Consider the following 20324-nt stretch of genomic DNA (forward strand, 5'->3'; position numbering starts at 1 on the left):
TGCTCGCTTCAGTGCCTGGCTGCCGGCTGCCATCTTGGCTGACAGTTAATTTGCATATACTCACTGATTAGCCAATGAAAAGGGTAGCGGTCGTACGCTAATTACCATGTTTCTCTTTTATTAGTGTAGATGATGAGATTACCATGGTATGCCTATTTGCCTAATCACTGCAAAGTTATTACAATATTTCTGACTAGCCTCTGTACTATACACTACAATGGATATAAATAATAAATACATATAATAAATATATTAATTATATAATAAATATTTTATAACTGGAAGTTTATACTTCTTATTCAACTTTTTTACCCATCCTCCTCTTCCCCTCCCCTCTGGAAACCATCAGTTTATTCTTTGTATCTATGACTCTGTTTCTGATTTGTTTGTTCTGCTTTATTAGATTCTACATATAAGTAAAATCATATGGTATTGGTCTCTTTGTCTGACTTATTTCACACAGCATAATACCCATCCACCCATGTTATTGCAAATGGGCAAGACTTAATTCCTTTTTACTGCTGAGTAACATACCATTGTGTGTGTGTGTGTTTGTGTGTGTGTGTGTGTGTGTATCACATCTTCTTTATCCATTCACCTATTAATGAACACTTAGGTTGCTTCCATATCTTGGCTATTGTAAATAATGCTGCAATAAACATGGGGTGCATACATCTTTTCAAATTGTTGTTTTAGTTTTCTTCTGATAAATACAGTACATATGTGCAAATGATGTATCTGATAAGGGATCAGATTTAGCTAAATGGTAAAAGGAAGACCTCTGGATGTAAACATCCATATTCCCAAGATGTACTGGGAGCACTTTGCAATAAGGTCTTTACTAACAAGGCTTAGACATCAAACTCACTTGTCTGAATCTTCAGTGGCTCCCTGTTTTGGGCATTTATTGAAGTGCCCAATCATGGATGGTGTGCAAAGAGGAACCATGCAGACAGGGTTCCCTTTTAGAGGGGCAGAAAACATAAACAAGCACTTCTCACAGCATGAAAGCACATTCCAATACAGCAGACTTTTTAAAGAGAATAAACAGATGGGAGAAAGTAAAGATACATTGTTCTGGACTACTTACAGAGCAGTAGCATCTCCAAATTTTAACATTTCCTTCCAAGAATCTGTATCAACACCTTGGTAAATTCCATTATTATTCACCACCAAAAGTACAATTGGCAAGTTGTACCTAAAATTGACAGCAAAATATAAAGAAAATGATTATTCTTTCTAACACAATTTCTTTTCTTAGAGCTGAAATTTTAACTTAAAAATGGATAGTTTTCCATAAACTTTTTTTTGTAATATTAGGACAGAACTAAAAATTAAGTTACTTATTATCCTAATAAAAGAATATCAAATAATTAACAGAAACATCACGGAGTAGCAAAAAGAATAAAACATTACGTGCTGATAAAACTGGTTCAACTATTATGCAACTATGAACCTTGGGCAAATCACTGAGCTTTTCTGAACCTTGGTCTTCATAGACCCAGGTGTTAATAGAATGATGACTTCCATGCCCGATACCTCTGAAGCACTATTTCTAGGTTGTGTCTAGGAATTTCGTTCGAAAGTTATCTTTCTATTTATTGAATTCCTCATAGATAACCAGCACTTGCTAGATGCTGTGGGAAGTACACAAGTGACTAGCGTATATTCTCTCCTCTCAAACCACTTCATCCATAATTGGAAAAACATTACATGGGGTAATACTTAGAGAAAAAGAGAGTATTTAATAATGTGCTAAACAGTATGACAAAGACCAAAAAAAGCTGATTAAACTTTACTAGTGACTGACAAAAGAATATGGACTTTATTTTCTACAGACATACTTTCTGAGATCAGGTGTAAAAACAAAACAAAAAAATCGCATACTATTATGTAACAGGATTGTGGTAACCACCTGTTCTCCACGCTCGAAGGGAATGGCTTTATATCTCAGTGTAGAAGGCTGACTTCCCTGAAAATCATCTTTTAGGTATATATTACTTGGTTGCCAATACAGATACTCTAACAAGCACATCATTTCCCTCTGATCTGGAAAGTTTTATATACAAATACTTTGAAAGTCCCAAAACATGATTTACTAAAATCCTAACAGGAGCCTTGGTTAAGAATATAATTGTTTTCCTAGTTTAAATAATTGGAGAGAAAAAAATCCCTATACTTCTATAGTTGGATCTACAACTTATAAGTTTCTCCATGAATCCTCAAAACTATAAAAATAATCTTGCCTGGCCGGCGTAGCTTAGTGGTTGAGCATTGACTTAGGAACCTGGAGGTCACAGTTCGATTTCCGGTCAGGGCACATGCCCAGCTTGCCGGCTCGATCCCCAGTGTGGGGTGTGCAGGAGGCAGCCAATCAATGATTCTCTCTCACTGATGTTTCTATCTCTCTTTCCCTCTCCCTTTCTCTCTGAAATCAATAAAAAATATATTTAAAAAAATAAAAGCCTGTTCAATGTGAGATTAGTATTGTGAAATCATCGATGTTCTTTTATTTTAAAAAATAATCTGAATAGCTTATTTCACTGAGCAGTCACCTCAAGCTTTACCTAGATCATCCCATTTGCTCCTCACAACTGGCTTTAAGGTAGGAATTATTACTATTCCTATTCCTATTCTAGAGGAGACTGAAGCTTGGTTAAATGACTTAACCCGTCACTTAGCTTTGCAGTGGTCAAGCCAGTATTTAACTTCAGGCCATCTGAACAGAAGTCATGCTCTTAAGCACCAAACTCTACTGTCTCCTGGCAGAAAACAAGCTTTTCTCAGGCAGAACTTTTTCTTTTTTTAATATATTTTTATTGATTTCAGAGAGGAAGGGAGAGGGAGAAAGAAACATCAATGATGAGAATCACTGATCGGCTGCCTCCTGCACGCCTCCCACTGGGGATCGAGCCCGCAACCCAGGCATGTGCCCTTGACCAGAATCGAACCCGGGACCCTTTAGTCCGCAGGCTGACGCTCTATCCACTGAGCCAAACCAGCTAGGGCCAGACAGAACTTTTTTTCAGTGACCTCAAAACCATGCCCCATAGGTTTGTAGGATTTTGGTCAGAAAAGAGGTCAGTAAAGAGGTCAGAAGCATGCTGTCCTGGATGAGAAAGACCCTGGGGTTATTTATACTAGTATCTATACAGTGCTGTGCACAGGGCACCTGACATATGATCAATGCTCGGTAAGCATTTGTTAGGCAAGTGGGTCTTGTTTATAATTCTTTCATATTTTGGAGAAAGGAATGCTCTATTCAGGATGCTGTTTTACCTGCAGATGGTTTCCACTTCCATGCCAGAAAACCCAAATGCACTGTCTCCTTCCACACAGATGACCCGCTGTCCTGGGTTTCTATCTTTAGCCACTATAGCAGCTGCAATGGCAAATCCCAAACCGACTCCCATTGTTCCAAAAGTACCAGCATCTAGCCTATTGGAGAATAAAGCAAAAATGAAACCCTCTAGGGCATGTCACAGATGGTGGGGTTGGCATAAATCTAGACATTCACATGGTTCATGAAAAATAGAGAACAGTAAAAACATTCTCTTTCTTTAATGTAAAGTTTTAGACTATGCGGAACTAATTTGTCAGAGATAAGCAGAATGAGAGGAAAAAGTCACTCATGATTGCTTGTAAGACTGAATATATCCTTAGAACACTGACCACAGAAATTATCACATGATCTTGAGGACATACCAAGCATAAAAACTCTATATACAACCTTACTTAAGAACACTTTTACAAACTATGTCCTTATACACTGAACCTATATACTTCTCAACTGTTTTATTAATCTGCACTACTGAAGTTTCAAATTTAATGTATTATAATTCATTGTAATTTCTTTTTTGGAAACTTTACCTGTGACGAGGAAGGTAGTTTTGAAGCACAGTGCGTCCAATATCCATAGTATTTGCTCCTTCACTTACCACCATACAGTCTCTAGGTAGTTGTTCTTGAACATGGTAGAATACTGTGTAATAATTCATAGGCAAGGATTTTTTGGAAGCTAATTCCTAAAACATTAGAGGGAAGTATAATCAAATTAGATTGAGATGTAATGAAAAACTATACATACTGTCAAAAAGCTACTATCAAATTTATTTGGAAACACGTTAACAACTGCAAGCTACAAGGTTCCCAAGTGGCCACCAATGGCCACCCTGAGAAGTGAATTGATCTATGAACAGTCCTGGGGGACATGCTAAGAAAAATGGGTCCCACGGTCCTAGTATAAACCAGGGAATATCCCTCGTCCTGGACAGCCACAATGCACATTAACATATTAAAACCTGAGAAGTGCTATAGTAAAGACAACTGGAAACACTGGGTTAAACACAACAAAACAGCCCTGTTTGAGCACTTTTAGGGAAAGAAACTCTGCCTTAGAAAAAAAGAAAATTTTATTCTGGACTATTTTCACCTGAAGTATGGCCCAGAGTTTAAATAAAAATGAAGTCAGGATTTCAGAAAATGTGGCTCTTCCTCACATGCACTGACAGTAAAGGGGATATGCTTCACCCACTATTCTAAAGCGTCTCTGAGCTGAGAGAAGGCCACGTGGGGCTTTAGCAGCCACAGTCCCATCTGGTCCCAGCACTGCCTCTTCACCTGTGCTAGTTTGGTCCATTGGAGATTATACACAAGATGGATGATGGACCCTCCTATACTCCTACACCAGAGAAGAGAGGCAACTTCTTTACATCTTAAACTAAAGTGATTCCTAGGGAAAAGAAGGAATTAATCATGATACCATTAAGGAAATTGAAGTGAGACTGGCTCTTAATAAGAGAAACAATCATTGATTAAAATTCAGATGAAAGACAGAATCATGCATAATCAATTCTGCTTGTTTGGAAAATGAGATGACTGACATATTAGGGAACAATATAAGCATAACTCAAATTTCATATTTGCTCATGTATGATTCCATCAGTGAGATACGCTACATGGACACAGAAAACTACACCCAACTGAACCAAGATGCATAGAAATACAAAAAATAGTGAAAAAAATCAGGAACGACCTTTCTTACAAAGAGAGAGCACTACCTATATACAAAGACTTTTTAAAAAAAATATATTTTTATTGATTTCAGAGAGGAAGGGAGAGGGATAGATAGAAACATCAATGATGAGAGGGAATCATTGATCGGCTGCCTCCTACAGGCCCCCAACTGGGGATCGATCCTGCAACCCAGGCATGTGCCCTTGACTGGAATCGAACCCGGGACCCTTCAGTCTGCAGGCCAACGCTCTATCCACTGAGCCAAACCAGCTAGGGCTATATACGAAGATTTAAACAGAAAACACCAAATCCTGCAGAAGTGGCTCATTTTAGTGCTAGTAGTGGATGGTTTGGGTGGTTTCACACATTACAATTTCGAAAGCCTTGAGCTATCAGGCAAAGCCATAAGTGATGGTGAAGAAGTCACAAAAGAATTTCCAGTAAAAACAAACTGAATTAAGAAGACTATAAGTATTGTCACCAAAAAAAAGATAAATGTGGGGTACAGATGCGTTCATTAACTAGATGAGGAAACCCTTTCATAATGTGGATGTATATTAATCACCATGATGTACCTTTAAATATCTTACAACTTTGTATGTCAATAATACTTCAATAAAGCTAAACATTTTTTAAAAAAAGAAGATTGTACATTAGAGAAAAATTTCGATTTTGATGAAACATCTATCTATTATAAATGTATGCCTCGAAGGACTTATATCTTAAAGGTAGAAAAACATACCCGAACATGCCCCAGGATTTAAGGCTCCCAAAGACCGTAATTGTAATTTGATGTTAAGGTCACACTAAGGACAGTAAGCCACACCTGTCCACACAGGCTTTTACAACTTTCTGTCCAATGTCAGCTCACCCTCCTTCCACCACAGAAACTCACAAGGTATAACCTTTCAATGCCTATTTCCCCAAGAAACTTCAGGTCTCTCTCAAGGCAAAGTGCCATATATATTGTGGAATATATATGAAAGACCTCACCACCATTTTTATTAGGTCTCTATTTTAATGCTTCACAAAGTTTTTTTGAGAGCTGTGCCCCTAACTCCTTTTTCCCAATGAGTCCAGGGGTTCTTACTGCAAGATTTTGCATAGCATGGTGATTTTTAGGAATGCATATGCCATGTTATGACAGAACTGAACCATGAACCTGGAGCATTCTTGAGTTTCAGTGGGCCCAGTATTACCTTGGATGCAGCTTCATTGCTCTTCATTTTTTCTCTCAGAGTGTTCCACCATTTGCTCTCTGGAGGATACTGCCACGGTGTTTTGTCAAATTGTTCTAAAAGCTAAAAAACCACAAACTTTTTCTTTCCTTCTTAAAAATAAACTTACATATTACTAACATAAAACTCTCTTCTTAAAGACACTACTACTATACTATCCTGCTCTTCACATCACTCATACTCTGTTTTTCCTCAAGGCAGCAAACAACTGATAGAAGAGAAATAGGTGACATGGCAAGCTTTTGTTTAGGTCAGTGTAGACTTCTGCCAGATGTTGGGATTCCCATAGGCACAGTGAAGAGCCACCTCCCCCACCTCACTGACTAGGGCTATTAAAACCTTCTTGGGTCCTAGAAGGAAAGTCAACCCCTCCAGAGAACCCTTACAGGAAGGCCAACAGCCCCAAATACCCAAGGATTCCCATGATACAAACCAAATGCTCCAGAGTGTTTTAATATGTGCTTGGGGATTGCATCCTAATATTGTATAATCATGATAACAATACCAATTTGTATCCAAAAATCAAGTGATAAATGTGACTATATTTTATCTCCTGTCACAGTGAAATGTATAAATTATGTACAAATAATAAGAATCTGAACAAGTCACTGATTACAGTTTTGAAGAGTAAAAATCTCTTTATGGCCTAAAGAAATGCTAAATTGGATTTTTCCAGTAGATAAAACCACTTCTTGGCTATAAGTTTAGTGCCTCTTATAATTTTTCAGATAGCCGAATCTTACTTAATAAATGACTGTTTGTCTACTGAATGCCTTTAAATTTTCAATCACCTTCCAAAAATGCTTAACTTACTCACATAAAAATAATCCATATATAAGAAGCTGGATTAACGGAGTTCCAAAGTTATATTTAAGGATAACTTTCTATTAGGTTCCTCAAAAAATTAAAAACAGAACTGCCTATGACCCAGTGATTCTACTTCTGAGTATATATATCCGAAGAAGCCCCAAGCATGAATTTGAAAGAATATATGCACCCCTAAGTTCACTGCAGCATTACTTACAATAGTCAAGGTATGGAAACAACCCAAGTGCCTACCAATAGACAAATGGGTAAAAAAGCTGTGGTACATATATACAATGGGATATTACTGGACTATAAAAAAAGAACAAAATCTTGATTTCTGGGTGGGGTGGTGGGTAGAGGTGGAAGATAAATGGTGTATAGGGGTGATAAATAGTGATTTTAAAAAATAAAAATGAAAAAAGAACAAAATCTTACCATTTGCAAGAGCATGGATGGACCTAGAGAGTACTATTCTAAGTAAAATAAGTCAGTCAGAGAGCTATATGTGGAAACTAAAGAACAATATAAACAAATAAAACAGAAACAGACTCATAGATATAGAGAACAAAATGATGGCTGCCAGAGGGGAGAGGAGTTGGGAGACTAGGTGAAAAATGGAAAGGGATTGAGAAGTACATATTGGTAGTTACAAAACAGTTGTGGAGATGTAAAGTATAGCATAAGACATATAGTCAATAATATTGTAAAAATTACGTATAGTGTCAGGTGGGTACTGAAAATATCAGGGGAACACTTTGTAAAGTATGTGATTGTCTAACTATTACGCTGTACCCCTGAAACTATTACAAAATAATATTGAACGTAAACAGCAATTAAAAAAACAGAAAAAGAAAAAAATCCTCCATTATAAATTTTGTTTAAAATAGATGTTATCAGACCTGTCATCAAGTGAATCAAGATTGAAACATTTTAAAGAACTATTCTCTAAAGACCAATCCACGTAAATTAAAACCCAGGCAAAAGCTCTTACCTGTTTAGTGACTGCATTTATATCTCCTAGCAAAGTCACAGCAGGTCTTACATTATTCCCCAGTTCTTCTGCACAGATATCAATCTAAAAAGAGATAAGACTAAGGAGCAAGCCATGTTTATTCTTAAATTCTTTAAGAAGTCAATTAAGGCTGAATAAATGAGCTATGTATACAGGGGTGGGCCAAAGTAGGTAAGAACTCTGTGCAAAGTATGCTTGAGTATAGCAGGTAAACTACAAGCATGTGTAAATAATGAAGGCCGGCAATTTGAGCACTTACGAGTTTATACCTCAGTGCACAGTGCCATTGTGATATTCTTTTGAGTTAATAAAGGTATTATAATAATCATAACCTGCATATCTTTTTCCATACAAACTGTAAACCCACTTTTGCCTACTCCTTTGTGTAACATGATAAAGAAGATTTGATGTTCAAGAAGTTCATTAATGCCTGGCCAGTGTTGCTTAGTGGTTGAGTGTTGACAATGAACCAGGAGGTCATGGTTCAATTCCTGGTCAGGGCACATGTCTGGGTTGCAGGCTCAAACCCCAGTAGGGGGGGTACAGAATTCTCTCTCTCATCATTGATGTTTTTTTTTCTCTCTCTCTTCCTCTCCCTTCTTCTCTGAAATCAATAAAAATATTTTTTTAAAAAGAAGTTCCTTAATAAAAGTAAAAATCCATGGAACTACATGAGTTTCATGGCTAGTATAGAAACCTCATCATCTTTCCTCAATTCTATTCTAGGATTTTGGTATTGTTCCATTATACCCACAGAAATACATGTGATTTGATCAATTATAGTTTTGAATCTAATCAATAAGGTTCTACTTAATTACACTGGAATTCCTATTTAGAGCAGTTCTCAAATTTTAGCATATATCAGAATCACCTGGTAGGTTTGTTAAACTATAAACTGCAAGAGTCCATGTCAGAGTTTCTGATCTTAATAGGTCTTGGGTGGGGCTTCCCAGGTGGTGCTGATGCTGCTGGTCCAGGAACCACATTTTTAAAAAAATATATTTTATTGATTTTTTACAGAGAGGAAGGGAGAGGGATAGAGAGTTAGAAACATCGATGAGAGAGAAACATCGATCAGCTGCCTCCTGCACACTCCCTACTGGGGATGTGCCCGCAACCAAGGTACATGCCCTTGACCGGAATGGAAGCCGGGAACATTCAGTCCACAGGCCGACGCTCTATCCACTGAGCCAAACCGGTCAGGGCTAGGAACCACATTTTAAGAATCACTCCTAGAGCCCTGGCCAGTGTAGCTCAGTTGGTTGGGCTTGACCACCAGTGGGGGGGTGTGCAGGAAGCAACTGATCAATGTTTTGCTCTCATATAAATGTTTCTTTCTCGCTCCCTCTCCTTTCCTCTCTTTCTAAAAATCAATGAAAATATGTATTTTTTAAAAAATAGAAAAGAGCCCTAACCGGTTTGGCTCAGTGGATAGAGCGTCGGCCTGGCGGACTGAAGGGTCCCTGGTTCGATTCCAGTCAAGGGCATGTACCTTGGTTACGGGCACGTCCCCAGTAGGGGGTGTGCAGGAGGCAGCTGATCGATGTTTCTCTCTCATCGATGCTTCTAACTCTCTATCCCTCTCCCTTCCTCTCTGTAAAAAATCAATAAACTATATTTTAAAAAAAACAGAAAAGAATCACTAGTAGGTCAAGGCATGGCTACTTTCCATTTACTCAGAAGCTCAATTTCTGGCTGGCCCTGGGCAAGTAAAAAATAGCTTCTGTCAGGAGGAGTAATTTAGTCAACCCAAAGGGGATGCACTTTATTCTCTAACCAAGAGGCGCAATCAAAGAAGTGGCAGCATTTTCTAGGTACAACCCAAGTTTTGCTTGTTTGTAGTTTTGTTTCTCAATAGCCCTAGGGGGAAATGGACTATAAGAAGTTGATTCCTTAAGTAAAAGGTAAATAAGGAGAAGATAGCAATGGTAGCTGGATCATCAAATACCATACCAATCTGTGTAGGGTGAACAGCTTTGCATGCCACCATGTGGGCAGTACTTTCTACACCAGTAAGGAGTCTGGCTTACAAAGGGGGTCATAACGATACAAGAGTCATCAGGAGTATATTCTAAACACTCTGTTTAATGACATAGGTTAAAGCAGCATTGTTTAGAGATTTCTAACCAAAGATATCTAAAAGTTTGGGTATCTAAAATAACAACTCAATCCCTAACAATGCTAAATGTTTTGTTCTAATCTACCATCCTACTTAAATCTCTTTTGCCTACCTTTAAATATACTTGAACTTTGAGGAGAGGCAAATTATGCTTTTCAAACTATTTAAAACTTGATTTTGAAAGGTTTTTTGGTTAGAAGTAAAGTGGTACATTGTTTCATAGGCTTGAAAAGGCAGCTTGCTTTGGTACCTGTAATTATGTTAGACAATGTATAAAATTCTACTGTTATAAAAAGAGAAATGGTTCTTTATAAAAGCCAAAAAGAGAGCAGAGCTGATAATGGCTGAGAGGGAGAACATTGAACTACAAATAGCTCTGACTTTAAATCTGTCTTCTCTGGGTACCTGGATAAACTTCACATCTGGCTGATATCTTGGAGGCAGTCCAAAATGCAATATCCAATTTAATCTGGCACCAAATAACACGATTACATCAGCAAATTGCAAAGCCCTATTAAAAAGAAAATTTCTGATGACACAAAAAGTATATCCATATTTCTTATTTGATTAATATAAGATTAATTTCTAAAGTATTTGGAAAAGTCTAAATAATTGGGAACTTATATTAGTCTTCAGAATCAGCTTCTATGGTAAATTTGATCTTTTAATCTAAAATAATTTATGATGTCCTTCTACTTAAATAGTAATATAAAAGATGAAATAAGTAGAAAAATATTACCATAAGACTGTATCTATACTCTATTTCATTTATTACTTTTTACCATTAGAAAAATTAATACAAGTCCACTGTGGCTAATCTGGAAAAAGCAGGAAAAGTATAAAGAAAAAAACCAAAAGCACCCAATAATAATATGAACTTATAAACTATTATTACTATCCTGGCATTATTTTCATCTAGCCTCTTTTTCTATGCAAGTATATTGATACATAGTTGAGCTTATTTAATACTGTCTCATGCACTTTTGCTTATATAAACATTTTCCTTTGTCATTAAATTCTTCTTAAATTCAATTAAAGGCTACATGTTTTGCTGAACACATATATTAAATTTATTAACCCTTTTCTCGATTGTTGGATATTTTCTTTGTTATTAATAGTACTGGGTTGCACATTTTATGCTTAAATTAAAAATAAAATGTGGTGTGTGTGTTTTCTTTTATTTTAGAGAGAGGAAGGGAGAGGGACAGAGAAAGAGAGAGAAAAACATCGATTGGCTGCCTCCTGTACAACCCTGACTGGGGATGGAATCCATAACCTGGGTATATGCCCTGACCAAGAATCAAATCTGAGACTTTTCAGTGCACTGGATGACGCTCAACCAATTGAGCCATACCAACCCGGGCTATTAAATCTTAGTACACAATTCATACTGATTCCTAGAAGCATATATTTTTAAGATGACTGATTCACATTTCTGAATTGCTTTAAAAATTATACCAAGTAAATTTCTAATAGTTTTATTTTATAAATCTTATTATTTCTGTCAATATAACTTCTAATTTTTAAATTATTTTTATATCCATACTGATATTAATATAGCCACCCTTGCTTTCTTTTTAACTCATACATCTTTGCTTCTTTTTATTTTGTTTTAGATGTGGTTCTTATAATGCATGTAACTGTTATTATTAGTGATTCAATCTGAATGTCTCTGTCTTTTTCCAGGAGAATTTATTATCATAATTGCTGTGGGTGGTTTTTCTTTTTTTTTAACTTCTTTTCTGCTTCTTGGCTATTTCCCTTTTTCCCTATCTTTTGTCATAGAGAATCTGTTTTTTAGCTTTTGTCTTCTTCGGTGGTATAGCCTATTTTTCACAGAAATTCAGTTATAATGGCTGAAGCCCGGCTGTCTAAAGCTGGTTTCTGGGGTTTTGTTTAGCTTCTATATTTGCAACATAGTTGCTTAGAGTTGCAGCTGAGAGGCCGGCAAGGCAGGTGGGGAACGTTGGAGTCCGCCATCACTGGAGCAAGCAAGCCTCCCTGTTCGCTTCAAGCTGCCTGGCTGCCGGCCGCCATCTTGGCTGGAAGTTAATTTGCATATCTCACTGATTAGCCAATGGGAAGGGTAGCGGATGTACGGCTAATTACCATGTTTCTCTTTTATTAGATAGGATTATTTCTGTCAATATAACTTCTAATTTTTAAATTATTTTTATATCCACACTGATATTAATATAGCCACCCTTGCTTTCTTTTTAACTCATACATCTTTGCTTCTTTTTATTTTGTTTTAGATGTGGTTCTTATAATGCATGTAACTGTTATTATTAGTGATTCAATCTGAATGTCTCTGTCTTTTTCCAGGAGAATTTATTATCATAATTGCTGTGGGTGGCTTTTCTTTTTTTTTAACTTCTTTTCTGCTTCTTGGCTATTTCCCTTTTTCCCTATCTTTTGTCATAGAGAATCTGTTTTTTTGCTTTTGTCTTCTTCGGTGGTATAGCCTATTTTTCACAGAAATTCAGTTATAATTTCAAGTATATATTCAAAAAAGCTATCTTCACAGACTGTACTGGTCATGTGGACCCAATTTAACAAATTGATAAAAACTACAAGTGGAAAAATAGATTTGCTTATAGATACTCTAAAACCCTTGAAATTGTTGATTCAATACAACCTGGCATCTCACAACATAATATTCAAAATTCCAGGATATAATCCAAAATTAATACACACACACACACACACACACACACACACACACACACACACACACACAAATAGGAAAATGTGAACAATTCTCAAAAGAAAAGATAATGAGCCCAGCCAGTGTGGCTCAGTGGTTGAGCGATGACTTGTGAACCAAAAGGTCAAGGTTCAATTCCTGGTCAGGGCACTTGCCCAGGTTGTGGGATCGAACCCCAGTAGGGGGTGTGCAGAAGGCAGCCGATCAATGATTCTCTCTCATCATTAATGTTTCTATCTTTCTCTCTCCCTCTCCCTTCCTTTCTGAAATCAATAAAAATATGTTTTAAAAAAATAAAATAAAATAAATAGATGCTAATTCTGTGATGACATTGGCATTAGTAAAAAAGACTTTCAAGTAGCTATTATAACTATGTTACATAAGGTAAATAAAAATACTCTTGAAATACATAGAAAAATAAAAGTTTTCAGCAGACAAACAGAAAATATAAAAGAGATAAAAGGATTAAAAAGAATTGAACAGATATTCAGGGACCTATAGGACATTATCAACATGGCTAATATCTGTATTATTCCAAAAGGGGGAAAAGAGATTGGTGTACAAAAAATATTTGAAAAAAATCATAACTAAAATCTTTCCAAATTTGGTGAAAGACACCAATTTACAGATTCAAGAAGATCAGAAAACACCAAACAGATAAACCAAAAGAAAACCATGTCCAGACACATCATAATCAGACTGCTGAAAATTAAAGATAAAAATAAAATCTTGCCCTGACCGGTTTGGCTCAGTGGATAGAGCGTCGGCCTGCGGACTGAAGGGTCCCAGGTTTGGTTGCGGTCAAGGGCATGTACCTTGGTTGCGGGCACATACCCAGTGGGAAGTGTGCAGGAGGCAGCTGATCAATGTTTCTCTCTCATTGATGTTTCTAACTCTCTATCCCTCTCCCTTCCTCTCTGTAAAAAATCAATAAAATATATATTTTTTAAAAATCTTGACTGCAGACATAGAAAAACAACATATTACATATAGGGAAACAATGATTCAAATGACTGCAAATGTCTCTTCTGAAATCATAAGTTTCTGGAGATAGTGAACAATATCTTAAAAGTGCTGAAAAGTCTAAAAATAAACAGGTATGTTTAAAATTACATGATTATTTCAGAACTCCTAGATTCATTAAAGTCACATAATAATTTAAATTAGCCTAAAATCTGCCAAGCCTCTATTTACTAGTAATTAAAATCTGGAATGTTACGCACCTGGATCTGGCAGCAGCTACACAGTTTGGATGATTGTCAGGGATAACACCCTTTCCCATGGGGGTGGGTAAAAATGGCAATTTACATTGCTCCACCAATTTCCTGATTCCCTCCTCTGCATGGGCATAAGCAGCACCTATAAGAAATGCAAGTGTATTGGACAAGTCAGTTAAGCTACAGATACTCTGACCCTTAAAACAATTTATGTGAAATTGGCATACAGGAGGCAGTTGATCAATGATTCTCTCTAATCACTGATGTTTCTATCTCTCTCCCTCTCCCTTCCTCTCTGAAATCAATAAAAATATATTCTAAAAAAATATTCTCAATTCTCCTAAAGGATGCTCATAACAAAAATTGCACCTCACATCTTTGCTGCTCTCAATTGCCTGTTCTATGCTATAGTACTACTGAATTACTACTCACAATTCCCTGAACATACTATATTTACTGGTAGGCCCAAGTAGTTAAGAAAGGACTTTGCCCTCCAAAGGGAAGGCTCTCTCTAACCTCACACATTGCTACCCGCTAATGTGAACTGCAATCTCCTAGTCTAGTCATGGACATTCTAACAAGGGGCTCACATTTCTAAAGTTCTGTAGATCTCTTCACAGGTTCTACAGTGTGACTGCAACAGGGCTAACCCAAGTGGGCCACATAGCATTTGTTTTTACCGTGTGTGCCTACAGAATAGCCATATGCCCCATTTCAAACTCACTGAATAGCGATGACTTCATTTCTAATGTCATTAAGGCCACTATATTTTGTTTTATCCACTTGGTTTTATACTCTTTTTCAGGGCTAGTAGAATATTACTCCATATTCAGAACTTACAATCCTCTACTGAATTCCAGTAAATAGTATAGTGTACCTTCAGATTCAATATAATGTTCTCCTCATAAAATTACCGTAGCCCTACTGGAGTGGCTTGGTTGGGTGAGCATTGTCCCATACACCGAAAGGGTGCCAGTTCAATTCCCAGTCAAGGCACATGCTCAGGTGGCTGGCCTGATGTGCAGGAGGCAGCAGATTGATGTTTCGCTCTCACATCAACATTACTCTCTCTAAAACTCAATAAAAATCGTTTTTTAAATAATTCCCACCAGCGGAAAGTAGCGTTGGTTAAAACCCACCAGTCCCTGAAAGAAAAGCTGACTGCTTTCGTGGCCCAGGAGCCCCCCTCTTCTTAAAACCGCCAGCCTTACCCACTAGGCACACCACCTCCTAAGCAGTGGACAGAAGGGGGCATGTTTTCTCTGTGCCAACTCAGAATCTCGTGGAACAAGCAGTGTGGTCATTTGGGGGCTACCAGCTAATGTGAACTGCAATCTCCTAGTCTAGGCATGGACATTCTAACAAGGGGCACACATTTCTAAAGTTCTGTAGATCTCTTCATAGGTTCTACAGTGTGACTGCAACAGGGCTAACCCAAGTGGGCTACATAGCATATGTTTTTACCGTGTGTGCCTACAGAATAGCCACATGCCCCATTTCAAACTCACTGTTTGAATATAGCGATGACTTCATTTCTAATGTCATCAAGGCCACTATATTTTGTTTTATCCACTTCGTTTTATAATCTTTTTCAGGGCTAGTAGAATATTACTCCATATTCAGAACTTACAATCCTCTACTGAATTCCAGTAAATAGTATAGTGTACCTTCAGATTCAATATAATGTTCTCCTCATAAAATTACCGTAGCCCTACTGGAGTGGCTTGGTTGGTTGAGCATTGTCCCATACACCGAAAGGATGCCAGTTCAATTCCCAGTCAGGGCACGTGTCTGGGTTGTGGGGTCATTCCCCAGTCAGGGCATGTATGGAAGGCAACCAATAGATCAGTGGTTCTCAACCTTCCTAATGCCGCGACCCTTTAATACAGTTCCTCATGTTGTGGTGACCACCAATTTCATTGTTACAAATTGAACATAATTAAAGCATAGTGATTAGTCACAAAAACAATATGTAATTATATATGTGTTTTCTGATGGTCTTAGGCGACCCCTGTGAAAGGGTTGTTCGACCCCCAAAGGGGTCGCGACCCACAGGTTGAGAACCGCTGCAATAGATGTTTCCCTCTCACATAGATGTTTCTCTTTCTCTCTTTCTCCCTTGCTCTCTCTAAGCATGTCTTCGGGCAAGGATTAAAAAAAAATTACCTTAGAAAAATCTTTTCTCAGACATATAGGAGGAAAAGTAGTTCCTTTTTGTCATCCAGAAAGTTTCCTTGTATTCTCCTTCTTACTGCAGTATCTTTGCCCACCCAGTTCTCTCTTCCCAAACTGCCCTTGTTCCCTTTGTCCACTAAGGGACCTATCAAACATTTTTTCAAGGTGTAACCTCAGTGTCATCTCTTCTGGGTAGTCTGTCCAAACCAACTAACTCCATGAGCCAACTACTGCTTCCCTTGAGAAGCCACCTCACCTCTACACACACTATTTAAGAGTATACTGCATATTTGTTACCAGGTCTATTTCCCTATAGGTAGGGGGACCATTATTTCTCTGTTTACCTCAAAAATGTTTTCTATACTCCCGGCCTTATCATCACTCATGAATATTGGTTAGAGGAAGAATGAAAACTAACACCCACTGAACTTTTTCTATTTGTTGTGTTATTTAATTATAACAATACTGCTGAGATAGTTAATATCTTTTTTACAAGTAAGGTACTTGAGACTCAAAGCACTTATTTGCCGAGATCAGAGAGCTATTACATCATAAAGCTGCATTCAACTCAGCTCTGACTTCAATTTTTTTATGTTGTCCACCATTTCCATTAAAGTAATTTTTAGTTTCTATGCAGTTAGTTCCTTAGTAGTTGACAATTAACTAATATGGTCATATGTAATTTATAGCCTGCTCTGTTCTAGAACATAGAATGGATACTGTAATAAACGGCTGAAAGGAGTATAAATTGGTACAATACCTTAGGAGAAAGCAATTTGACAATATGCACCAAAACTCTTAAAATATGAATATCTTTTAACTTAATTAATTTTCTTTCTGGGAATCTGTCTTATATTCTAAATATGGAAAAAGTTTTATGCACAAACATGCTTGTCACAGCTATTCTAAACAAACAAGAAGAAACTGGCAAAGATTTAAATATTTGCCAGTAAAGTGTTAGTATATACATAAGTAGACATTAAAAATTAAATTTAGGGGAGGAAATTAAGACCATGAAAAAAATGTTATAGTGTTAAATGACTTAAATAGAATATGGTCACAATATATAAAATATACAATCCAAAAAGCAATAGAAAAGTACTACTTATTAAAAATGTGTTTTTGAATGAAGGGATTTCTTTCTAATATTTTAGAGTTTCCAAAATTTTCTATTAAAATTTTTTTATGTCCTGGTGGTTTTGGCTCAGTAGGTAGAGTGTTGGCCCTCAGACTGAAGGGTCCCAGGTTCGATTCCAGTCAACGGCATGTACCTTGGTTGCAGGCCTGATCCCCAGCCCCAGTCAGCATACGGGAGGCAACCAATCAATGTGTCTCTCTCACATCCATGTTTCTCTCTCTGTCTCTCCCCCTCCCTTCCACTCTCTCTAAAAAAAAATCAATGGAAAAATATCCTCTAGTGACGACTAACAACAACAAAAATTTTACAATGAAAAAAAAGCATTTTTACTCATAAGACCAAAGAAATGCAATAGGTGATATTCCCTTCAAAGGACAAGAATAGGCATTCTACAACAATTCTATGATTTCAAAACTAATAAGTAATGCTATATTGGATGAAGAGAACTCTTATTCCAATTTCAAACATTAAAGTAGATGTTAATAATGAAGACAACGTCTTAAAACAGAATCAGCATTCTTTCTTTCGAAAACCAGCAAGATTTACAGTTCCACTCAATGCTACCTTTCCCGATGATAAGAAGGGGCTGTTTGGCATTCCTAATAACAGATGCTGCCATTTGTACAGCAGACGTTTCAGCCATACTAATAGGAGGTGGCATGCAGCACTCCACGTACCTGGAAATAAAGAGTTCTGTTAATTAAAAGAGACCAATTTATAAATGTATTGTGAAAATATAAAATATATAAAAAGGAAGAAAAAATAGTACAGTAAATTCCATATTCCCAGCATGTAGACTCAATAACTACTATCATTTTACCACATTTGCTTCACACGTACACACCCTAACATGCATTTTAAGATTTCTTTTCCTGAACCATTTTAAAGTAAATTATAGGCATCAAGACTAAAAACTTCCCCATACAGCTATAAAAGATACTTTCTTCTATGTAGACATAATATCCTTACCACATCTAGTAAATTAACAGTTATTCACTAGTATCATCTAATAGTCAAACAAGCTGACAGGAAATTTGAGTTTATGGCTTTACATTGTAGTAGTAGTTGTAGTAATAGTAAAAACATCCTAAAAGCTAATAGTATTAAATATACCTACTGTGTGCCATTTATTCTCACTTAAATTTCAAAACAATGAGGTTAGGTATTACTATTATCTGCACCATTGGGGGGAAAAAATTCAGAAAGTAAGGTAACTTGCCCAGGGGTCAGAGACTGGATTGAACTAGGTCTCTCTGTCTCCAAAGTCCATGCTTTTAACTACGTTACTATATTTCCACTCACTGGGTAAGTCAGGATTTCAGTAGTATAATATATATTAGTAAAATAAATATTAAAACTGTATAGTTAAATAATTCTGGACATCAAGTCCCCAGTGTTTTATTTCACTTATTCTAATTAATAAACACCATAATGTTCAACACTTGGGCATTATAATACAAAAATTTTTTAAAAGGACATTCAAATCTTTACAGATTTTTTTAAAGAAAGCTTACAGAGTTAAGTTACCTGAGACTCATCTCTCCTTCCCCTGCCCAATATTATTTTGAATATCACACTCAGGTATTAAGCAGAATAGATGTCCTTTTGCTCTGACTCTCCCAATTAGAAATCTCTGAGTGTACAGAAATGCCCACTTTCTCTCTTGGTCACTAGGAGGCCACTTGGTCCATGGTAGCAGGAATGTACTAAGTGGTACCCAGGGCAATTTATTAACCCAAGTACACATACCCAAGTGTACCAGGGGTGACTGAGATGCCAATGAAAAATATTTTACACTTCCTGTTCACTCAGTGTTTATTTAAGTAATAAACATTTGATGTTGAAATATTTTTAAATAACTGAAACAAACAGACTAAAATTTTTAATGTTGAGTTCTAATAATTTTCAACTGTCTCCGCATCTCTTGGTTTATACTATAACGACTCTAAGTGGCTATACTACATTAATGAGAATGTATTATCTATAGGTACTGTAAGAATAATTTCAAATAAGTTCCAAGTATTTTATTTAGTAATTAACCCCCAAAATAATTGTATTATCTATGGGTACTATAAGAATAATTTCAAATAAGCTCCAAGTATTTTATTTAGTAATTAACCCCCAAAATAATTACTAAATAATACCATTTTAATTAAGAGAAGCCCTTTGACTAGGATTCAGCTTAATTACTAAATCATTAAAAGCTAAGATAAATGAAGATTAACTTATGCCAGCCGGCATGGCTCAGTGGTTGAATGTCGACCTATGAACCAGGAGGTCATGGTTCAATTCCGTCAGGGCACATGCTGGGTTGCAGGCTCGATCCCCAGCATGGGGTATGCAGGAGGCAGCTGATGATTCTCTCTCATCATTGATATTTCTATCTTTCTCTGCCTCTCCCTTCCTTTCTGACATCAATAAAAATATTTTTTAAAAAAAAGATTAACTTATAAACTGCTAAGTAAATTTATTTCAAGGTAAGCATTATAAGCATATAATACTATTAAGAAAAAAACCTAGCATAACTATTACTCACTTTATAGAATTCACATTCACTTGGAGGTTCACAAAATCTGCAGGTATGTCAATATAGCAAGCACCTGGACGACCATATATACTGCTTCTTACAGCCTAAATTTATTACAAATAGAAGAAAATGTTTTAAAAATCTCAATCCTTATTATTATATTTTACTCAAAGATAACTTAAAATTGTGAAATAAACAGTTTTAATTTTTCTGAATATCCTTAGTTGGAGAAGTAAACCATTTTAATTAAATTTGAAGTACCCTCTATTCATTTTATATACAGTTAACCCTTAAATAATATGGGGGTTGGGACCCCGATCCCTCATGCAATAAAAAAGTGTAATTTTTGATTCTCCCAAAACTTAATT

General features: G+C 36.5%; 1 protein-coding gene across 3 annotated transcripts in view; it reads right to left on the bottom strand.

Annotated features, from left to right (window-relative positions):
- The window catches only part of HACL1 (2-hydroxyacyl-CoA lyase 1), an 82437-nt gene that overhangs the window by 52227 nt on the left and 9886 nt on the right, over positions 1-20324 (bottom strand). For all 3 annotated transcript variants that reach the window (XR_001361581.1, XM_014537543.1, XM_014537544.1), the window contains exons 7-15: positions 19966-20060; positions 17994-18106; positions 14123-14258; positions 10598-10703; positions 8053-8136; positions 6216-6317; positions 3871-4025; positions 3280-3438; positions 1091-1198 (exon numbers count right to left, since the gene is read on the bottom strand). Coding sequence is in view for 2 of the 3 variants with exons in the window: in XM_014537543.1 (XP_014393029.1) it covers positions 1091-1198; positions 3280-3438; positions 3871-4025; positions 6216-6317; positions 8053-8136; positions 10598-10703; positions 14123-14258; positions 17994-18106; positions 19966-20060 (1058 nt within the window). In the remaining variant the exon portion in view is untranslated. The remainder of the gene's footprint in view (positions 1-1090; positions 1199-3279; positions 3439-3870; positions 4026-6215; positions 6318-8052; positions 8137-10597; positions 10704-14122; positions 14259-17993; positions 18107-19965; positions 20061-20324) is intronic.

The sequence above is a fragment of the Myotis brandtii genome, unplaced genomic scaffold (genome assembly GCF_000412655.1).
Source record: "Myotis brandtii unplaced genomic scaffold, ASM41265v1 scaffold18, whole genome shotgun sequence".
NCBI classification, from domain to species: Eukaryota; Metazoa; Chordata; class Mammalia; order Chiroptera; family Vespertilionidae; genus Myotis; species Myotis brandtii.